The sequence below is a fragment of the Notolepis coatsorum genome (genome assembly GCF_963971535.1).
Source record: "Notolepis coatsorum genome assembly, chromosome: 7".
Lineage (NCBI taxonomy): Eukaryota > Metazoa > Chordata > Actinopteri > Aulopiformes > Paralepididae > Notolepis > Notolepis coatsorum.
The window spans coordinates 70987788-71008679 of NC_140171.1; the positions used below are offsets into that span (position 1 = coordinate 70987788).

At 42.6% G+C, this 20892-nt stretch overlaps 1 protein-coding gene across 1 annotated transcript in view; it reads right to left on the minus strand.

Annotated features, from left to right (window-relative positions):
• Positions 1–20892, minus strand: part of gatb (glutamyl-tRNA(Gln) amidotransferase, subunit B) — a 72534-nt gene that overhangs the window by 1589 nt on the left and 50053 nt on the right. The window contains exons 10-12 of the mRNA XM_084317966.1: positions 10424–10557; positions 4257–4335; positions 87–221 (exon numbers count right to left, since the gene is read on the minus strand). Coding sequence (XP_084174092.1) covers positions 87–221; positions 4257–4335; positions 10424–10557 — 348 coding nt within the window. The remainder of the gene's footprint in view (positions 1–86; positions 222–4256; positions 4336–10423; positions 10558–20892) is intronic.

Here is a 20892-nt window from a genome sequence, read left to right on the forward strand (position 1 = left end):
AAGGTTATTTACATGTGTCATGTTTGCCAACATTGAAGCAGAGAAGAGCTGTATTGTAAGTTATTATCAGGGGCTGGGGGTCTCACCTCTCTAGGATGAGAGTCCACCACCCTCTGGCAGATGCTGTGGAGCTCTGTGGTGTCGCTGACCAGACCCAGGTCCTGATCCTGGACCACCTGCTGGGCTGTCTTCTCTGGAGACCTCCAGAGCTCCTGGAACACCTGGGAGCAGGAGAACACGTAGTATACCCCGCTTAGAGACGAGTAGAGTGGAACACAGTACAGCAGGGCAGGTACAGTAGAGTAGAATATAACAGAGTAGAGTGGAACACAGTACAACAGGTACAGTAGAGTAGAATATAACAGAGTAGAGTAGAACACAGTACAACAGGTACAGTAGAGTAGAATATAACAGAGTAGAGTAGAACACAGTACAGCAGGGCAGGTACAGTAGAGTAGAATATAACAGAGTAGAGTGGAACACAGTACAACAGGTACAGTAGAGTAGAATATAACAGAGTAGAGTAGAATACAGTACAGTAGGGCAGAGTAGAATGGAAAAGAGTGGAGTAGAATATAGAAGAGTAGAGTAGAACACAGTACAACAGGTACAGTAGAGTAGAATATAACAGAGTAGAGTAGAACACAGTACAACAGGTACAGTAGAGTAGAATATAACAGAGTAGAGTAGAACACAGTACAGCAGCGCAGGTACAGTAGAGTAGAATATAACAGAGTAGAGTAGAATACAGTACAGTAGGGCAGAGTAGAATGGAAAAGAGTGGAGTAGAATATATAAGAGTAGAGTAGAATGGAGTAGAGTAGAATGGGACAGAGTAGAGTAGAATAGAGTACAGTAGTACAATAAAACAGTGCAACAGAGCTTCAAGTACATCTTTACAAAAATGTGCAAGAAGATTAGGAATTCAACAGGGTAAATGGATGACTCAGAGTGAAAGTAAGGACTGACAGATTGCTACTGTAGGGCACATGTATTGTCAGAAATAAAGAATTAAAGGGAAAATCCACCCTAAAATATAATTGCCATTGTGCTATTCCAATGGTCTTGGACTGTTCAGTCAATATCTATAAACACAGACAAGTGTCTCCCTAAGCTGGAAATAGTAATAATAATATTGGCTTGAATTGATATAGCGCCTTTCACGTACCCAAGGCGCTTAAAATCCGGCCATTAAGATATTCATTTGTGATGTCATCAAGTGACACTTTTGGGAGTTGGTCCAGTGACAATAAATGAGTGGGCCTACAGCTCCTAATCAGAAAATTAGCCCAGTAAAATCACCATAGTTACTATCATAGTGTCCTGGGAGTTGTTCCACTATTCACCGTCTATGGAGCAGCTCCAGGATTTGTCTCTTGATGACATCATCACTAGAGTCTCGCCTCTGGTATTCAGGTTAAGGAGAAACTCAAGTTCACAAATTGGCACTGAGCTGTAACAATAGTATAGAAATAATACATGTGAGGGCGGCCGGGTAGCACAGCGGACTAAGCGTCTGTCTACCACCGCAGAGACACTGGTATCGAATCCGGCTGTCAGCGGTGCCTCCGGCTTGTCCGGCCGTCATACTGACACAATTGGCAGTGTCAGCGGAAGGGAAGCCGGTGGGTGGTGTTCTGGTCGTTGTGGGCAGCGACTCCTACAGGCCGGTCGGGGCGCCTGCACAGCGAGGGAGGGAGCTGGTGAAGGTAGTGTGACCCTCCCACGCGTTACACTTCACCAATTAGAGTCCTCGCTGTCAGGTGAAAAGAGGCTGCTGGCTGTCTCCTATGTATTGGAGGAAGCATCTGATAGACTTCAGGGCTCCCTAGACCGGCAAGTGGGGGGGAAATGCGCGCAACGACCAGGAAGGGGAGGGGGGAATTGGCATAACGACTAAATTGAGATGGGAGGAAAAATACAGAAAAATAGGAGAAAAGTGGATAAAAAAAAAGAAATAACACATGTAACAATTCTATTTTAGGGTGGATTATGTAAGTGATGCATAGATCAAAACAAAAATAATTATCATGTTTAAAAAAACAAAACACAAACGGTTGACACGTTTATAATCACCAGGGCCCTCATTCATCAACGTGTCTTACGCACAGATTTGTGCTTACCCTGTGCGTACGATCATTTCTAAGCAAAGAGTGGGATTCATCAATTTCAACTTGAACTTGACTTTGTGCTTATGTCTACGCACAGCTCTGAGCACACTTAGCTGACGCCCAGTGGTAGAATATATTATTACAACAAGGAAATGAGCTTCTGTGCATTCGTTTCAACACTGGCGGAGCGCAGTCAGTCAGTAGCCTACACCCCGTATATTCCGATAACGCTATATAAACCATGCTGCATTCATTCTGAGAGAAAGATCTATTATTCCAAATGCTATTTATTGGGTTTTGACCATAATTACACTACTGTTGCTATTTTACAATGAACTATAATGAATTACGGTTCATACAGAACTTCTGTATGAACCGTAATTCATTATAGTTCATTGTAAAATAGCAACAGTAGTGTAATTATGATCAAAACCCTATAAATAGCATTTGGAATAATAGATATTTCTCTCAGAATGAATGCAGCATGGTTTATATAGCGTTATCGGAATATACGGGGTGTAGGCTACTGACTGACTGCGCTCCGCGTATCTCAACTCGTTATTATTTTGCGCACAGACCGCAGAAACACGGGAACGTTTTGATTATATTTAAAAGGCTTTACGTTAAACGAAACAAGTGGAGTTTCGAAGCTGTAAGCAGAGTCATATGAACACCCACGATATAGTGTTCTTCCCCATTTTTACTGCATAAGAAAGAATAGAAAACGCATTGCAATGACACCAGATAGTGGACAGACTATGTATATGATGGGATTCAAGTTCGCGTTTTTGTTGATCATAGGCATGCTGTCAGAGTATGATATCTTAATCAAACATTCTAGAACATTTGTCGTCACAGATCATGTCCTAATAGAACATAGGCTATGGCATGGTCCATCGTGATATTGTGTGGACTGTTATTATTACTGTACCGGTACCACCCATTGTGACAACAGCCTTGTGAGTCCCGCACACAAACATGATGGAATTCAAGTTCATGTATTGAAAGGCAGGCTACATCATACATGCAGTGAGATTCATTGTTCTTGTATATGCTCTCGTATTATTGTTTATATAGGCTACCCAATACTGACATCAAAATAGATTGTAGTATGCCTCTAGAAATCATATGCAGCAGGTAGAAAATTGACGGAAGATCCATCGCGATTTGGAATAAAATTGAGGAGAACTTTAATCCCTGGGTATTAATCAAACAACACGGGAAAAGGCAGTCATATTCCAGCGCGGTCTTTATTAGTGTTTGCGCTGCCCAGGCAGCAATGGTTAATAGATATCATATCCGACATCACCGTTCTCATAACACGCTTCCCTCGGCTTAGTCCATTTTTCCACATTTCATGGGGGTATACCATTACCGTATATGGTTAATCGGGGCGGTTCTGGTATGCAAATACTTAAAACAGTGCACAAGCTCAAACGTAGGATCAAAGTCATATTCATCATGACAGGTGTGCGTAGAACCTGCGTACGCACGTGTGGTGAATCCCGATTTTCCTGTGCGTACACTGATTCTACATTCTGTGCTTACGTGTGGAAATAGAACATGTTCTACGCACACGTTGATGAATGAGGGCCCAGGCGTTGTTTCTCACATATCAAGTGACAAGAGAAAAATATTTAGTTTGACCATTTTCAAAAGCTTTCTGCTGTAGCCTGATCTGTGAGAAATAACGGTGAGCCGTTAATTGTATCCTGTGTAAAGATTCAATTGTTTGAAAACACTTCCTAGTTCTGGTATCTTCCTACTGTTGGCATCACTGCTGTACTGCATGGTGTCAGACTGACCTGTACTGCATGGTGTCAGACTGACCTGTACTGCATGGTGTCAGACTGACCTGTACTGCATGGTGTCAGACTGACCTGTACTGCATGGTGTCAGACTGACCTGTACTGCATGTCTGTGTGTCAGACTGACCTGTACTGCATGGTGTCAGACTGACCTGTACTGCATGGTGTCAGACTGACCTGTACTGCATGTCTGTGTGTCAGACTGACCTGTACTGCATGGTGTTAGACTGACCTGTACTGCATGGTGTCAGACTGACCTGTACTGCATGGTGTCAGACTGACCTGTACTGCATGGTGTCAGACTGACCTGTACTGCATGTCTGTGTGTCAGACTGACCTGCTTGGCGACGTAGGATGAGATGTGTCCATCTTCCTGGAGGTCCAACAGCTCAGCCAGGGCAGATGGAGATACTGGGCTGGATCAAAAGCAAAGAGAAATAATCTATAATATCTCAAATAAATAAATGACATAAACAACTTGTCTACAAGAGAAGAGAGGAGGGGCAGCTAGATAAATATGAGAGATACTTTGAAGGAGATGGTCTATTGATGTGTGATTTGACAACTGTGTGTGAGCATCTCTTTTCTGTGTGTGTATGTAAGCCCCTGGGCTGTTCTGTCACAGTGTGACAGAACCAAATATGCTGTTAACATGATTACACCCCTACAGTATATTAACAACAAAGGTTGTGCCGCTTAGTATTTTCGTACCGACATGAAAGACAATGTGTATGTGAAATAGTTGGCACTTTTTTTGGGGGATAATTTTATGAAGCCAATCTGATTGCCTTTTTTTGGAGTCCATCCAAAAAAAGCATGTTTTAGTTTTTTCTTTAGATTTTGGTTGTTTTTACCATTTGTTTGCAATGTTTCCCAAATCAGGTCTAAATAAAATAAATACACTACCAAACAGCTTCTTAACCGTTTACCAGCATAGTAAACTACAGTATATAGAAATACCTAGACATGATGGGTACCCATTTGGTTCAACTAGCCTCGCGAACGCAGGCTAATAACGTCTACTTCCTTTGCTTTTAGGATGTACTAAAATGACTCGTCCCAGGTTGTAACAAATCAAGTTGGCTTCTTAAAATGAGGCTTGTATCCATTCCCAGCCCTCTAAACGAGGTCTCTCCCGACATCAGGGACTTGAATTGTCTCCTCTAACGGCCTCAGGTGACCTCCTAAAGGTCGTCGGGGGCTCACAGTCGATTTTTAATCCTCCACTCCCCTCAGCAAAATACACTCCACTGGTGCCATTAGGACCTGAGCCTCTCTAAACAGCCAGGAGAAGCCTGGGATTAGCAGGATGACTTGGTTACACCTGGATGGGCCACGGCCGCCTCCACCGCTTAATGACATCTCTAGAGTTTCACTGTCACTCCGCTTCTCGCTGCCTCCACTTTGTTTCTCTCACTTTAATTCTACATTCCTTTTCTTTTTCCTCCTATTCCTCTCCTCCCCGCTGCTTCCGTTCTGATGCCTGTGTCTTTGTTTTTCTTTTTGAAGTCTCCTCCTTCGCTAATGAAGACAAATGCCACATCATGCATAAATAAACACGTTCTACTCTACTGCACACACACACACACACACACACACACACACACACACACACACACACACACACACACACACACACACACACACACACACACACACACACACACACACACACACACACACACACACACACACACACACACACACACACACACACACACACACACACACAAATTCAAAACAATCTGGAATAGAAGATAAACTGAAGCTTACACTCACATAATTCCTCCAATTCAATCAAACAAGCCTATTCAAATGAGCCTATGAACATATTCTTAGACCAGGAATGCTGATCCGAGACCAGTTGGATTATATAGCCAAACTGAAGTTTATATGGTCAAGTGATCTGGCCACTGACCCTAGATTATTATTAATTATTTCAGGAAGCAGAATTACAGTAACTTCTTAAAACATCACATATTATACTCCTTCTAAAACTTAAAATGAGAAGCCAAGTCCCATATAGATGCCGGTCTCTTTTACTGGCCAGGTGTAGTTTCACATTTTGACAAATAAAGGCTGGTCTCATTTAGAAGCTGGGTCTACATTCATAGTTTATCTGGTTGCCATTGACACTGCAAAGCAGTTTATTATTTTTACTTGCATTCAAACGGCAGTCACTGATCACCATGGCGACACAGAGAGAAGAGTACAACCTGAAATTCAAGCTGTCAGTTGTCAAATTCGCAAAAACAAAACTTAGGAGAAGCAGCAAGACATTTCTACATTGATCCCAAGAGAGTGAGAAAGTTGAACTTCAACGTCTGTCCTTGGAAGACGTAGAAGGGCCAGACTGCATGGTGGGGGGAGGAAGCTTATTACAAGCTAAAGTAAACTATATTGAAGGGTCATAATATCTGGTTAAAATAATTCCTGAGTGGCCCAAATTGGCCAGGGTAGCTGTGTGTGTGGGCGACTGGGCTCTGTCCATGGTGCTGAACTGGACAGTGAGAGGCAACTAAAAACTCTCATTTATCTCTACATTCACTAGTGCCATCTCTCAGAGCAAAATCCAATGCATGATTTGTAATTGATATGTTATTCGATAGACACATTTTTATATAAGTAAAATTATACTGATGCCTGTCGCAAATATAAGCCAGCTGAGTTCAGTGATTGAAGCTAATAAAAGCCCAAGCTATTAACTGAAGTTTTACAGAAGGTCTCAGAGGTCCCAAAATATGTCTGAAGTTTTTTACCGAACATACGACTCTATGCATGCATTCTACTGTAGCGCGTCTCTTTATTCTCAGAATCTTTACAAATACATGCCCAGATCCGTCACTCCAATCCCATTATTATTTTATGTTAAAGGAAAGCATCCGGGCCTGACCTCCTCTCCTCTGCAGTGTTCCACTACTGTGCAGACCAGCTGGCCCCCGTCTTCACTGACATCTACAATTCATCCCTACAACTCTGTTCAGTCCCACAGTGCTTTAAGCAATCCACCATCATCCCAGTCCCAAAAACCACCAAAATAACCTGTCTCAATGACTACAGACCCATAGCCCTTACATCAGTAGCCATGAAATCCTTTGAACATCTGGTCCTGGACTATCTCAAAACCGCCACAGAACCCCACATGGACCCACACCAGTTTGCATACCGGACCAACAGGTCAGTAGAGGACGCCATCAACCTGGCTCTCCACCACACTCTACAGCACCTGTAAACCCCTAACACCTACACCCGTATCCTGTTTATTGACTTCAGCTCAGCTTTCAACACAATCTCCCCCAACAATCAAGCTACAAGACATGGACCTCAACCCAGCCATCAACCACTGGATCCTCAATTTCCTTAGCAATAGAACCCAAATAGTCAAGGTGAACAATAAATCATCCCGCCCTCTGACCCTCAACACTGGGGCCCCCCATGGCTGTGTCCTTTCCCCTTGGCTCTTCTCCCAGTCTACACCAACCAGTTCACCCGTGACCCCCATGGACAGTTCAGTCAAGGCCTTCAAATACGCCGCCGCCGCCGACACCACCATCCTGGGCCTCATCTCCAACAACGATGAGTTAATTTACTGGCAGGAGGTGGACAGAGCAGTGAGGTGGTGCTCAACCAACAACTTTCTGCTCAACACCTCCAAAACCATGGAAATTGCCATAGACTTCAGGACTTAAAAAAAAACACCCATACTCCCAATAACCATCTCAGACCAACCCATAACCCTAACAGAAAGAATCATTCAAGTTCCTCGGCACCCACATCAGCAATAAACTCAAATGGGACATTAACACCACTGCCATCATCAAAAAGGCCCAGCAGCGCCTGTACTTCCTCAGGCAACTGAGGAAGTACAGACTACAGAGTCCAACAACACCTGCTGGTCCAATTCTACACCGCCATAATTCAAAGTATCCTCACCTCATCCATCAGTCTGGTACGGTTCCACTGGCAAATGCACCAAACACAAACTCAACGCATCACCAAGACAGCCTCCAAAATAATTGGCTCCCCTCTCTGGGCTCCATCTACACCTCACGCACAGTCACCCGCTCTGGTAAAATAGTCAACGATCCCTCCCACCCAGCACACCACATATTCCAGCGCATGCCCTCAGGTTGCTACAGGTACATTTGAACCAAACACACACGCTTCATGAACAGTTTTTTCCCCACAGCAGTCCGAACAATAAACGCCCTGGCCCGCCCTCCTTTGCACAGACGGGCAAGCATCCGACACTGACTGACACTTGTTATATGTGACTGTCCTGTATGTATTTATTGTGGGGATTGGGAGGTGGGAGGGGGGCGTTTGATGTTTCATGTTGATGTCCCAGTGCTCAATTAACATGCTGTACCGCAAACAATTACCACCACCATAGTTGTGTGGCATTAAAGTATCTTGTATCTTGTAATACATCCACTGTGGTAATAATAGGGGCACTGTGGAGTCAACAGTATGATATTACAATATAGCTGACACATAGCTAGCAACAGTAGGGACTAAACTGAAACTAAATGAGCCTTGTTGCCTGGGAAAGACGCGCGGTCGAGACGTGATAATTACATAGACCTCTGCGCTACCACCATTTCAGCCTGTACACACCTGTGTGTACAGTATTCAGTACCATTAAACCATCTCCAGTGCTCCAGTCTGCTCCCATTGACTTTTCAATTGCAAATCAAATGCTTATTACGTTATGCCCGGGCAACTAACAACTCTGTGGCCTTGGAAGGGAAAGCATCCATCTTTTCCAACACCAAAATCATATATTGTTTCATCTCTTTCCCAGGCTTCCATAATTAATAATCAATTTGCTTTAGATTCAAATAACTTTAGTCCAGTGGTTCTCAAACTGTCACATCAAGAACCCCCATCTGATACAATTTTCTACTTTTAGATACAGTTTTTGTGGATAATTCCATAACTGGCCACTGTAGTTGGAGAGATAAGAGAGGACAGAGTGCATATATCTATGATCCGAATAGTCATAATTTACATTATGTCATTGTGAAGGAAAGGAAACGTCTTAGGGAGTAAATAGGAAGTGAAATTAAACGTTATAAATGTAGCTGGGAGCGGCTGGGTGGCGCAGCGGACTAAGCGCTCGTCACCAACGCGAGAGACACTGGTATCGAATCCGGCTGTCAGCGTTGCCTCCGGCTTGGCCGGCCATCATACTGGCTCAATTGGCAGAGTCAGCGGGAGGGAAGCCGGTGGGTGGTAATCTGGTCGTTGTAAACAGCGACTCCTACAGGTCGGTCAGGGCGCCTGCACAGCGAGGAAGGGAGATGGTGAGGGTAGTGTGAGCCTCCCACACGTTACACCTCACCAATGAGAGTCCGCGCTGGCAGGTGAAAAGAAGTGACTGGCTGACTCCGCATGTATCGGAGGGGACATGTGATAGTATCTATCAACCCTCCCTAGACCGACCAGTGGGGGGCACATGCGAGCAACGACCAGGAAGGGGAGGGGGGAATTGGCATGTCGACTAAATTGGGATGGGAGAAAAACATAGAAAAACAGGAGGAGAAAAGGTGGATACAATTTTTTTTAGCTGGGACCCCCCTACACACAGAGAAATCAGTACATAGGCTTTGTCGCCCCAATGGTATCCTATATCAGGGTACGAGCACTGTACCTTCGATGCAGTACGGGAGTACTATTTGCAGTGGAAAACAAAGTACCTGGTACCAAAAGCGAGTAGAGTCAAGTCAGATTGAGCTGGTACCATGGAGCGGTGGAAAAGCCACACTAGTTAAACATTAGCTACCTAAGTTACAACTAGCTACCCCCATGGTAAAAGTAGCATCAGGAGGTTAATGCTGCCTTTAGTAAACATTGGTTTTGCACGGGTGCTATTGTGGATAGGAAAAAAGGTACAGTGCTCGTACCCTGCTAGGCTAACAGTGACTGGGGTGACAAAGCCTGCATACCTTTTTAGGTATATTCCTGTACTTTGATTTCTCTGTGAGCACTGTGAAAACCACTGCTTTAGCCAGTGGGTTTGCCGTCAAAATTTAAATGTTGGGAAGAACATTTTGGCCTGAGAAAGTCATCATGTCCAACATGTGATCAAATCATTGAGAATGAACAGAAACTAAGTTTTCCATTTTTAAATGAACTGAACCCGGGAATCGCCTTATCCAACTTTCCTCTCCGACAGATACAAATAATTCAAGGGGAATGCTATTCGACTTAATAACTCAGATAAGCCGTTTCTTTTTTGACTGCTTTTTTTCAGGGATAGTCCAGTGAAGATAAATAATAAAACGCCCAAAGCTGATAACTATAGAACCAGTCCAATCTATGAGGACGGCTTCATGGACCTGTGGGATGTTTGTAAGAACTTTTTCATCAAAGTATATTATGTAATAAACAATATGTAAACCATATTATAGTAGTGCTATCACTTCCAACCCTGAAGATCATCCTTGAGGCTGTCATAATCACAGAAAGTGGTGTGTGTGCACGTCCACGCGCGTGTCTCACCTCTGGCTCACGCTGAAGCCTTGCTGTTTTAGGAGTCCCAGCAGCTCGTTTGTCACCCATCCAATCACCTTCCTCGGCTCCTTCTTGGTCTCCTTGACAACCGCTTCAAAGTAGTCCATCAGCCCGTCCTCACTCTGCCACAGAACACATATCAACCAGCCGCACAGCTGTCAGTCCAGTAGAGACGACCCTTATCACTGTCACAGTCACACAATCAACCATTCACATAGTAATATATACTGTATACCTGTCATCTCACATTCACATAGATAGTACTATATACTGTATACCTGTCATCACATTCACATTGCTTTATTTGTCACATCTTCATAAATTACAGCGTAACGAGTGAAAAACCTGTCTTGGCTCCTCGGCCTTGTAGCAGCGACATCAATACAATACAATATCAGGGGAGAAAAGCAATAGAAATAGCATGAAAAAAAATGGCATAAATAGCTCTAATTGCAACACACATTTACAATCCTCACAGTGTGGGTGTAATGAAGAGTGCAAAGTGGCAACAGAAACAATGATAATGTAGCTCTAGACTATAACATGACAATCACAGCATGGGTGTAGTGTGTGCTAAGCAGCAGTAGAAACAATGGTATAAATATAACTAAATTGTAATACAATGAATAGTCACAGTGTTATGACAGTGAGTGAGTAGTGGGCAGACAGGCAGCACGCCGTTATTTGTATTTGTTCATGAGCCTTACTGCCTGGGGAAATAACTGTCCCGGAGCCTGCTGGTCCAGGCCCTGAGACTCCGGTATTGTTTACCAGACGGTCAGAGCTGAAACAGTCCATGGTTGGGACCTTTGATAATCCTGCAGGCTTTGCTGACACACGGTCTGTTGTATATGTCTATCATCGAATCAGTTCATTAACAAGCATCATGGTCTAGGTCTACTGCTCCCTCCTAGATAGAAGTGGAACTGGAGCCAAGCTGACTGGTTGGTGTTGATTAAATGGGAAATATAATGTAATAATATGGTAATGTAGTTGGGGGTATAGAGACCATTGCAATTTCAAAACAGCTACACAATACACAGTATACATATGCACAACTTATGCTGGTCCTTGGAGATGTCTGGTAGGATTGGCGAGAGTACGGATGAAATGGCTGCCTACCGAAATATTCACACATTACACTACACTGTTCCTTTAGGAAAACCATAGACTTTGATATCAGATAGTAAGTTTGTAACTGTTTGGTGGGAACACACTTATTTTTGTCCTTTATTTATACAAGTTTGTCTCATTGAGATCAAGATCTCTTTTTCAAGAGAGACCTGTTAACAATTACTCTGGATATAGACATGTGGGTATAAGCATGCCATTGACTGAATATTTCAGTCAGAATTCTCCTGCCCTAGTGTCCCCGCTATCTGCGACACTATTTCTCAAGGGCACCGTCGCTGCATCGTGGGCTTAGCGCCTCCCAGGATGATTGTGATTGGTTTAAAGAAATACAAACAAGCCAGAGCGTTTCTTCCCCCTATACAAGAATGATAATAGAGGTATGGCTACGTGAGACTAGTTAACAATAGACACTGTATAAACACAATGGACAGGTCGAAAAGTACCTTGCGGAAAAAAATCTAATCTTCGAATTCCAATCTGGCTTCAGAACATCCCACTCCACTGACACATGCCTTCTCTATTTGAACGACCACATCAAACAAGAGGTGGATGCGGGCAAATACTGCGGCATGGTCATGCTGGACCTACAAAAGGCCTTCGACACTGTCAATCACTCCATTCTGATTGACAAGCTAAAAGCAATTGGTTTTGATAGCCTATCAGTAAGCTGGATGCAATCCTACCTGGAGGGGAGAGAACAGATGGTGGAGGTAAATGGTAAACTAAATTACAAACATGACAAAACAAACTGGTCAGACTACTGCTTGACCTTACCCCTAGAACCCACCTCATCCCTGCCCACTTTGACAACCTAGGATGGCTTAGAGTAGACAACAGAGTACAGCAACTTGCAATGGGCCTGGTCTACAAGATACACTACACGACTAAGGTACCCATGTACAAGTCAAAATAATTCCCAAAGGTCAGTGAATACTACGACCACAACACCAGAGGGAGCTCCACAAATCATGTTAAACCCAGATTCAGCTCAAACAAGGGACTAAACACATTTCGCAATTATGCCACATCAATGTGGAACGCCCTACCCACAGCTGTAAAGGAATATGAATCACTACCCACTTGAAGGATGTATAGGTTTTTCAAAGTATATACAGAATGATGGTGGATGACACCTATAGCCATTTCAGAGAAGGAATACAACAGAGAGAGTCAGTGTGTTTAGCAGCAGTTAGTGTGTTAACAGCTAGAATGGTGTGTGTGGCTCCAAGGTCATTCGGCATCTTGATAAGCATTGAAAGTGCAGGCAGGCAGAGAGAACTCAAGTTTAATGTGTGTTAAAGGTGAATAGCAGTTGTCATGACAGCGTGTCACATAGCGACGAGAAGAGGCCGGGCCTGTCGTTGCTATGGCGAGAATATAGAAAAGTGAGTTTTCTTCCGGGTGTAAGGCAGACTGAGAAACGAACCACACAGAAGAGCGCACGCGTTGATCAGAGACTTTCATCCCTCTCCACCCTCGCTGGGTGGGGGAGGGGAGTGACACATCATCACTACTGTAGCTTCGGCTAACAGGAAATGGTGGTTTGGCTAACAACGAGGCCCGAACCATTGGAAGAGACGATGGAGAAGAGAATTAAGACTAAACAATGACAATACGAGATGGGTAACATCTGATACAAGGCTTTTGTTTATGGAATAAACAACGTTTGTTGAAGAAAGGTATCACGCTGTAGTGTCGTTTCTTATGACTATCAGAGGTTGCAAGAAAAACACAACGCACAAGAGAGAGAGAGATGAAGGAGATGAGGAGATGAGATTGGCTGATTGCCAGAATCCTACACACTTTTAAAACCACTCTCAAGGAGCACCTACGGGAGACTGAAATTCGAAACTGGCCCCTGTAAATGTTCTAACCCAGGGGTCAGCAACCTTTACTATCAAAAGAGCCACTTTTCCCCCCTCCCACAAAATAAAATGCTCAGGGAGCCGCACAACCTATTTACCCTTAAAATGAAGATAACACAGTGTATAACGTTTTATATATCCCCAAGCATACCCCACATTTAGCATAAAACGCCTGCCAATTGCATACCCAAAGTAATTTGCGATTTATTATACTTTATACTTATAGCACACAGTTTGTTGCATTAATGGAATTATAAAGCAACACATTTTTTTTTGACTTTTTATTGCTGTTTTTACCTGTTATAACAAAGGAAAACCTCAAACTCTTATGAAGAGGAGAAAAAATACTGGCTGTGTAGACCTATTTTTAAATAAAACACAGAAGAGGAGACAAAACACTGGTGTCTGTAGACCGACTTTGAAATAAAACCCTCAACTATTCAGGTATATTTGAGTCCTTCCCTTATTTGTGGAACATTTATAAAATAAAAAGTAGTCCACTTTGAAAAAAGACTACCATGTGTAGACCTACTTTGAAATAAAACACAGAAAAGGAGAAAAAACACTGGCATCTGTAGACCTACTTTGAAATAAAACCCTGAACTATGCAGCTCTATTTGAGTCCTTCCCTTATTTGTGGAAAATCTATAAAAAGTAAATTTTTCGTTGTTTGCAAATTTCGCACCACATCAGGCATACAGGTAAACCTGCATTGTTAGTTGTGAAAGCAAATTAATCTGTCCATGCTGAATTAAACCCTCTATTTTCCTCAGACCATGGTTAGCTTACTGGGGGGTCGGAAACTCAAGATTAGCCACTTGCAGACGGCAGGGAGAGGCGCGGGGTGTGACGTAGGGCTGGGCGATATGGCCTAAATATGATATCACGATATTTTCTGACCTTTCGGCGATACACGATACACATCACAATGTTTTTCTTTTTTTCCCCCAAACAATTCATTATTAGGCTTACCAAGACAGTATTTGAGTTTGCAAGCTAACATTAAAGACAAAATAAAATACCCATGCATTTAGCATTTTTATATTATATATTAGATTTAGATTATTGGATCATTAGATTATATATTGCATATATTTAGCAATGAGATATTATATGATTTAGATATGAAATATGATGAATTGAAAATGGGGGACCCTGATGTAAACAAGACAAAAGTCTTTCTCTGGTCTGCATCCCCTTAACTCTTTCAGTGCCACTCACGAGATTTCTCGTGTTTTTTTATAGGTGGTTGCTAGCCACTCACGAGATTTCTCGGATTTTTTTTTTTTTTTTTTTTGCGATCTGAAAAATTATTGCATCACCCGAGCCTACCCGAGTATAGCCGAGGGGCGCCGACGATCACTGTGGAAAAAAGCGCCCCCTGTCGTCTCCCAGATGACATAAGTGATTTTGGAATGGACTCAATGAAAACTGGGGAAAAAAATCCGGTACTCCACATTTTCCAGTTCACTGATCCAGCCGGGGTTACCACAGTTCATTCTGGAGCCTCAGATCCCCGCGGATCATAGAGATCTACTGTGTCGCGTTGGATCCATACACTTATCGATTTTTTCGAATGGTGATCAGGAATTGGAATATACCAGTTGGATACCATCTGATGTCAGGTAAGGACTCTGTGTTATCAGTGGTAGGATAATCGGAGTAAGTTTGATGAAGTTATAAGCTGTTTTGTGAAATGTCTTCTTTCGGTTTCATTGTAAAAGTCCGAGAGGAAATCAACAGGGCGATTATCAGTGCGCGGCCGTAATGTGCGTGCGTGCACGTATAATATTGATCATCTAGCGTTTATTTGAAAACGATTCATAAAAAGGCCGACGAATATCAACGTTGTGGAATATTCCACTAAAAGACGATTTTCATAGAATGCTCCAGAATGAGCTGTTTTTTATATCAAAACGGGGGCTTTTCTAACTGCTCTGAAACGGAAACGACGCGATAAAAAAAGAATCTGCCTTCACAGCACTGACTGGAAAATAGTATTTGATAATGCGATGGGCAGATTAGACACATAGCCATAATTTAAAACATAGATTAGGCGATATTAACGTTAACATTGGCGCGGATGGTGGCATTCAAGCGGTAAAACGGAAAACCAGGCATGGCATTGAAAGAGTTAACAATTGTATGTATTGAGCTGTACTGTACCCATTCTGCAATATGTTAATAAAGTTTTGAATCAATCAATCAATAAATAGCATTTTAGCATTTTTTTTTTTTTTATCCACTTTTTCTCCCATTTTTCTATATTTTTCTCCCATCCCAATTTCGTATCATCCAATTCAACCCTCCCCTGTCACGAACGCTGTTTCTTGCCTCCCACAAGCCGGCTGCAATGTGGACTAAGTCATACATAGCACAAGTCCCCTCCGGTACTTGAGGTAACAGCAGTCGCATCTTTTCACCTGCGCAGCTCGATCTCTCAGTGTCGAGGAGTAACGCGTGGGAGGCTCACGCTGCCCCCGACACTTCCTGATTCTACTGCGCAGGCGCACCAACCGACTTGTAGGAGTCGCTTGTTCACAACGTTCGATCCCCACCCTTCAGTTTTCCCTCCCCGTAATACGGCCAATGTGTATTACTGCGGACGACCAGCTAAACTGAAAACAATGTGGAGAGCTGGATTCGAACACGCGAATCCTAGCGTCTCCACACTGGTGGCGAGTGCCTTGCCCACTACACCACCTAGCCGCCCCTCATTTTAGCATTTTTATGAAACTACTGTATATTTGTATGTCTCTAAATGTTTTGATGAATTGAAAATGGAGGACCCTTATGTAAAAAAGCCGAAAGTCTTTCCTCCAGTCCACTGTTGTTGTATTGAGCTGTACTGTATTGTACCCATTCTGCAATCTGTTAATAAAGTTTTCATTCATTCAATCATTCAGCCGGCAACAGAATAATTTTGATTGACAGTCGAGTCTGCCAATTACGACACACCGCTTGCACCCGCCCTGCTGTTCTTAGCACCAAACGGCAAGCGCTATTAGTTTTTTACTTTCCGCTCTGTCCGCCATTGATTTTGAGAGCTCAACAACAGCAGCAATGTTAGCTCTCCGAGGCCGACGAGTTAGATTACCAGCGCACCGCAGCATGACTAAACGAGGCATAATGATTTTACTGCAACGAATGTTATAATAAAAGCCTTTCCATACATCTGTCTGATTGAAAACTTTATTAACAGACCGCAGAATGGGCACAACTCATCACGGGCTGAGATATGAATGAGTAATGCTTGCTATCTATGTCTTCCTCGGACGTTGAATGAATGAATGAATGAATGAAAACGTTATTTAACAGATTGCAGAATGGGTACAATACAGTACGGCTCAATACATACAATTGTTAAGGGGATGCAGACCTGAGAAAGACGTTTGTCTTGTTTCCATCAGGGTCCCCCATTTTCAATTCATATAGACATTTATGACATACACAACATACATGACATTTATGAATGAATGAATGAATGAAAACTTTATTAACAGATTGCAGAATGGGTACAGTACAGTACAGCTCAATACATACAATTGTTAAGGGGATGCAGACCAGAGAAAGACTTTCGTCTTGTTTACATCAGGGTCCCCCATTTTCAATTCATCGTAACATATATGACATACATGACATACAGATAGACAGTACTGCTACATCTATACATTTATGACATACCAGATTTGCAATTACAGTACCGTTGCTGGGTAAATACGCTGTTATTGAACGTGTAACTATATAACGTTAATGCCACAAAACGAATGCCTTTGTTAGTCATAAGTAGTAACTTTGATGCAGTAGTGCAGGGGTCGGCAATTAGGTTTGGCCACGGGCCAGATTTTCCCCAAGCCGTTGCTTGGCGGGCCAGGATCAAAAACAATGGCTAATTTAATATACTGATATTGAAAAAAGACAAACGTTTTTCTCTGGTCTGCATCCCCTTAACAATTGTGTGTATTGCGTCGTACTGTATTGTAACCATTCTGCAATCTGTTAAATAAAGTTTTCATTCATTCATTCATTCATGAACAGCAGATCAGCTGTTGCAGATCACCGCGGCGGGTGATGAACAGATCAGAATGCATGAAAACACGACTCACCATACCTTGTTTGTTGTTAAGTCCTCCAAAATCCCTGCTAATGTTTGAAACATGTCATATCCACTCGCCGCCCTCCATTTCCAGATTGGCGTTGAATGCAGCTACTTTATCTGCCAACTTGAACACAGTTGTCATCATTGCCTCGTTGTTGTTGTTGTTGTTGTTGTTGTTGTTGTTGTCGCCACATATTATGCAGAGAGGACGTCGGCTCGGCACGCAAGAATCACCGACCTGTTGTGATAAACTCGTATTTTAAGTATGGCTCCTGTTTATTAAAAGAAGCGTTATATTTCCCAGTTTTTTAACTCGCTCGCATCTCGAACGCGGAAGTGAAAGTGCGTTAGGGAAATATACACGGGGCCCGGTGGGACTATTCCATTGGTTCTCCCAGTCCACGTGACCATTTCTAGCATTTCAATTGGCTATAGTGACAGACATGCTTTTGATGACTACCGGTAGATAGATACAGCTTCACAATAAAAGACACCCTGGCGTCCCGAGTGAATATTTCCCGCGCGTCAAATAAATATCATATTCTCAAAATAATCTGACGGGCCAGAAATGATTGCTGGCGGGGGCCAATGTCGGCCCGCGGGCCGCCTATTGCCGATCCCTGCAGTAGTGTGTGTGTGGGGGCGGCGTTGTTCAAAAGTTTGAACGTGTGGATCAGATTGACGCGACACAATCCTCTTGGGCAAAACATCACGATATCCACGATACGTTAAAAAAGTGTATCGTTAATGAACTGTACCCGATATTTATATAATATCGTCATATCGCCCAGCCCTAGTGTGACGTACTGTATTTTAGTTGATGAAATATTTTTGTTGACTAAATATTTTAGTTGATGAAATATTTTTTCATTTCAGTGTCACAGTATGACATCGATCTCTTTTTTTGGGCCAGGGAGCCGCAGCTGATTGGCTAAAGAGCCGCATGCCGGTAAATGTCCTAACCCAGTAATACATGAGACCCTCTTCTTGGACCAAGTAAGGTTTCGTCGATAATCCAATGTACAGTTACCCCCACCCCGCCTTATAGATACAATATAATGGCAGTAGCTGGCAGTAGAGAATTATTATTTGTTTCTATAGAAGAGTCACATTTTAACTTTATATAGACAGGTGTTCCACATGGTTGTAAAAAGCAAGTGGGTAAGAGAATACCATGTTGTTTATATTATGTAAATAAAAGTGGACCCAGAATAGATCCTTGTGGGACACCTTTATTCATTTAAAGAGAGCTTGATTTGATACCATCAGCAACATCATCTTGAGTTCTCCCTGAGACAGAAAAGCAGAAAGCTCATCCAATCCTATGGAAGCTTATTTATTCAAATAATATAGTCAACAGTGTCAACGCTTTTGATAAATCAATAATCACATTTATCTACTAGGGGTGGGGAAAAAGATGATACAGCATAGCATTTGATTATTTTGCCTGGCAATATTGTTTTGATAATAATGTGTGTAATAGTAATAGTATCAATCTTTATTTAACATTTTTACATTTCTGTTGTGGACATAATTAGCATTTGGAAAAAGGTAATAAATAGCAATATATCGCAAAAATGCAATAATATCGTATTGTGACTTAAGTATCATGATACTATTCTATCGTGGAGCCATTTTAATCACAGTTGATGAATCAATAAAGAGTGACTTACCCCTGTGTTAGAAAGTGTCAGTAAGTAAAGTCAAGTAGAGGTTGCAGAGCCTCTACATGCATCTCTCCAAAATATCAACTGCACGTTACAAGTAGTTGTCAGCAATAATCAGTCAAAAGGAAACAAACCAATTGGCCCGTTTCCAGTCATCTTCACAGATGAAGATGTGAGAGATCCCTAGACACAATCTGACGTCCTGTCAACAGCGCTAACAAAGTGGATCGTACATGGATCTAAACCTGAGCTTTAATCTCTCCTCACTGCTAGGGCTGTCAGTTGTCCCCAACATAAATTATAGAACTGACGTATTATTACCACATAACGCAGGTGTAAAATGTCTACAATTAACAAGTTCATTGTGTGTTATATTTGCTATTATGGATAGTACCCATACTTCCCATAGGGAACTATCATTAGGCACTGGGCTGTCCTTTACTGGCTTACACTGCAGGCACATAGTTCCAAAAATCAGGACAAAGGGATGGAAGAATCAGAGATGTGTTTTCAGTCAACCTCATGTCAATAGGGAGGTGTAGTCTGACATCACTGGTTTATCATTGGGAAAATGGATTATCGGCTATTGTAACAATTCTGCCGCATGAACATTGGCAAGCTTTCCATTTTTGCACAAAATGAGTTCCCTTCTACCACTAACATGATTGTTTAAGCATTTTTGGTTGAAACCCGTCACGGGTCACGGGTCATAGTACCAAGATAGCTAGCTAACGTTAACGTTACCCCGCTAAATGCTATTACGTAGCATTATGTCTACTGTCGTGAACCATTTTAAATCGGGGCATGTAGAGGAGTTTCGGGAACGAGTAAAATGTGCAGGTCCCCTTCTCAGACCTGTGGGGCAAAGCACTGCACGCATCATGCCGGCTAGCAAGCTAGCTAGCTACACACCACGGCCGGCTGATAGCACAATAGTAGCCCCTTTCGTGACTGTGATGCACTCTGGTCACGAAAGGGGCTACCATGATAGCTAACTAACGTTAACGTTACAAGCTCAAACTCCTTATAACGACTACTACTGTCGTGTCCATAAGTTCCCTGGCAGAATACTTTGTTTGTGAGGACAAAGGTATACAAAGAGGAGAGAACCATTTTAAAATCGGGGCATGTTAGGAGTTTCGGGAATGCCGACTAGCAAGCTAGCTAGCTACTAACGTTATAAACTATACACAATATGTACAACGACACAATGATTTACATTAGTATTTACATAGTAAATACAAATATGGTAACGTGGTTGTGGCTTTTACAAATAGTAGTTAGCTTTAGAGATAAAGGGCTATGATCACGGAGCACTAGTGTTGGGTGAAACAGATACTAGCCACAGATTCAGGGTCAGTTATTTTCCCATTGTACGAATTGTTAAGCTTATGGAATGTAAGGGAAATCTGATCCTAGGTCTGTGACTGACTACAGGCAGGAGGCAGGCTACGCTGTGGTGACGTCAGTCAGCAGCGCCAAAATAGCAGTGTAGTTTCCCAGCGAACGAAAACATAAACGTTGTTATTTTGCTACCTTTACGATTAATTGCGAATATTTTCATGTTGAGCTATAGATTGTGGATAAATACGCACAGAAAGGTACACCATGCCAACGTTAATGCTTTATTTATCTAAAACGAGACGATTTAGAAATGGTCAATGGGGAAATACATTGCATTCCACAGAGGGT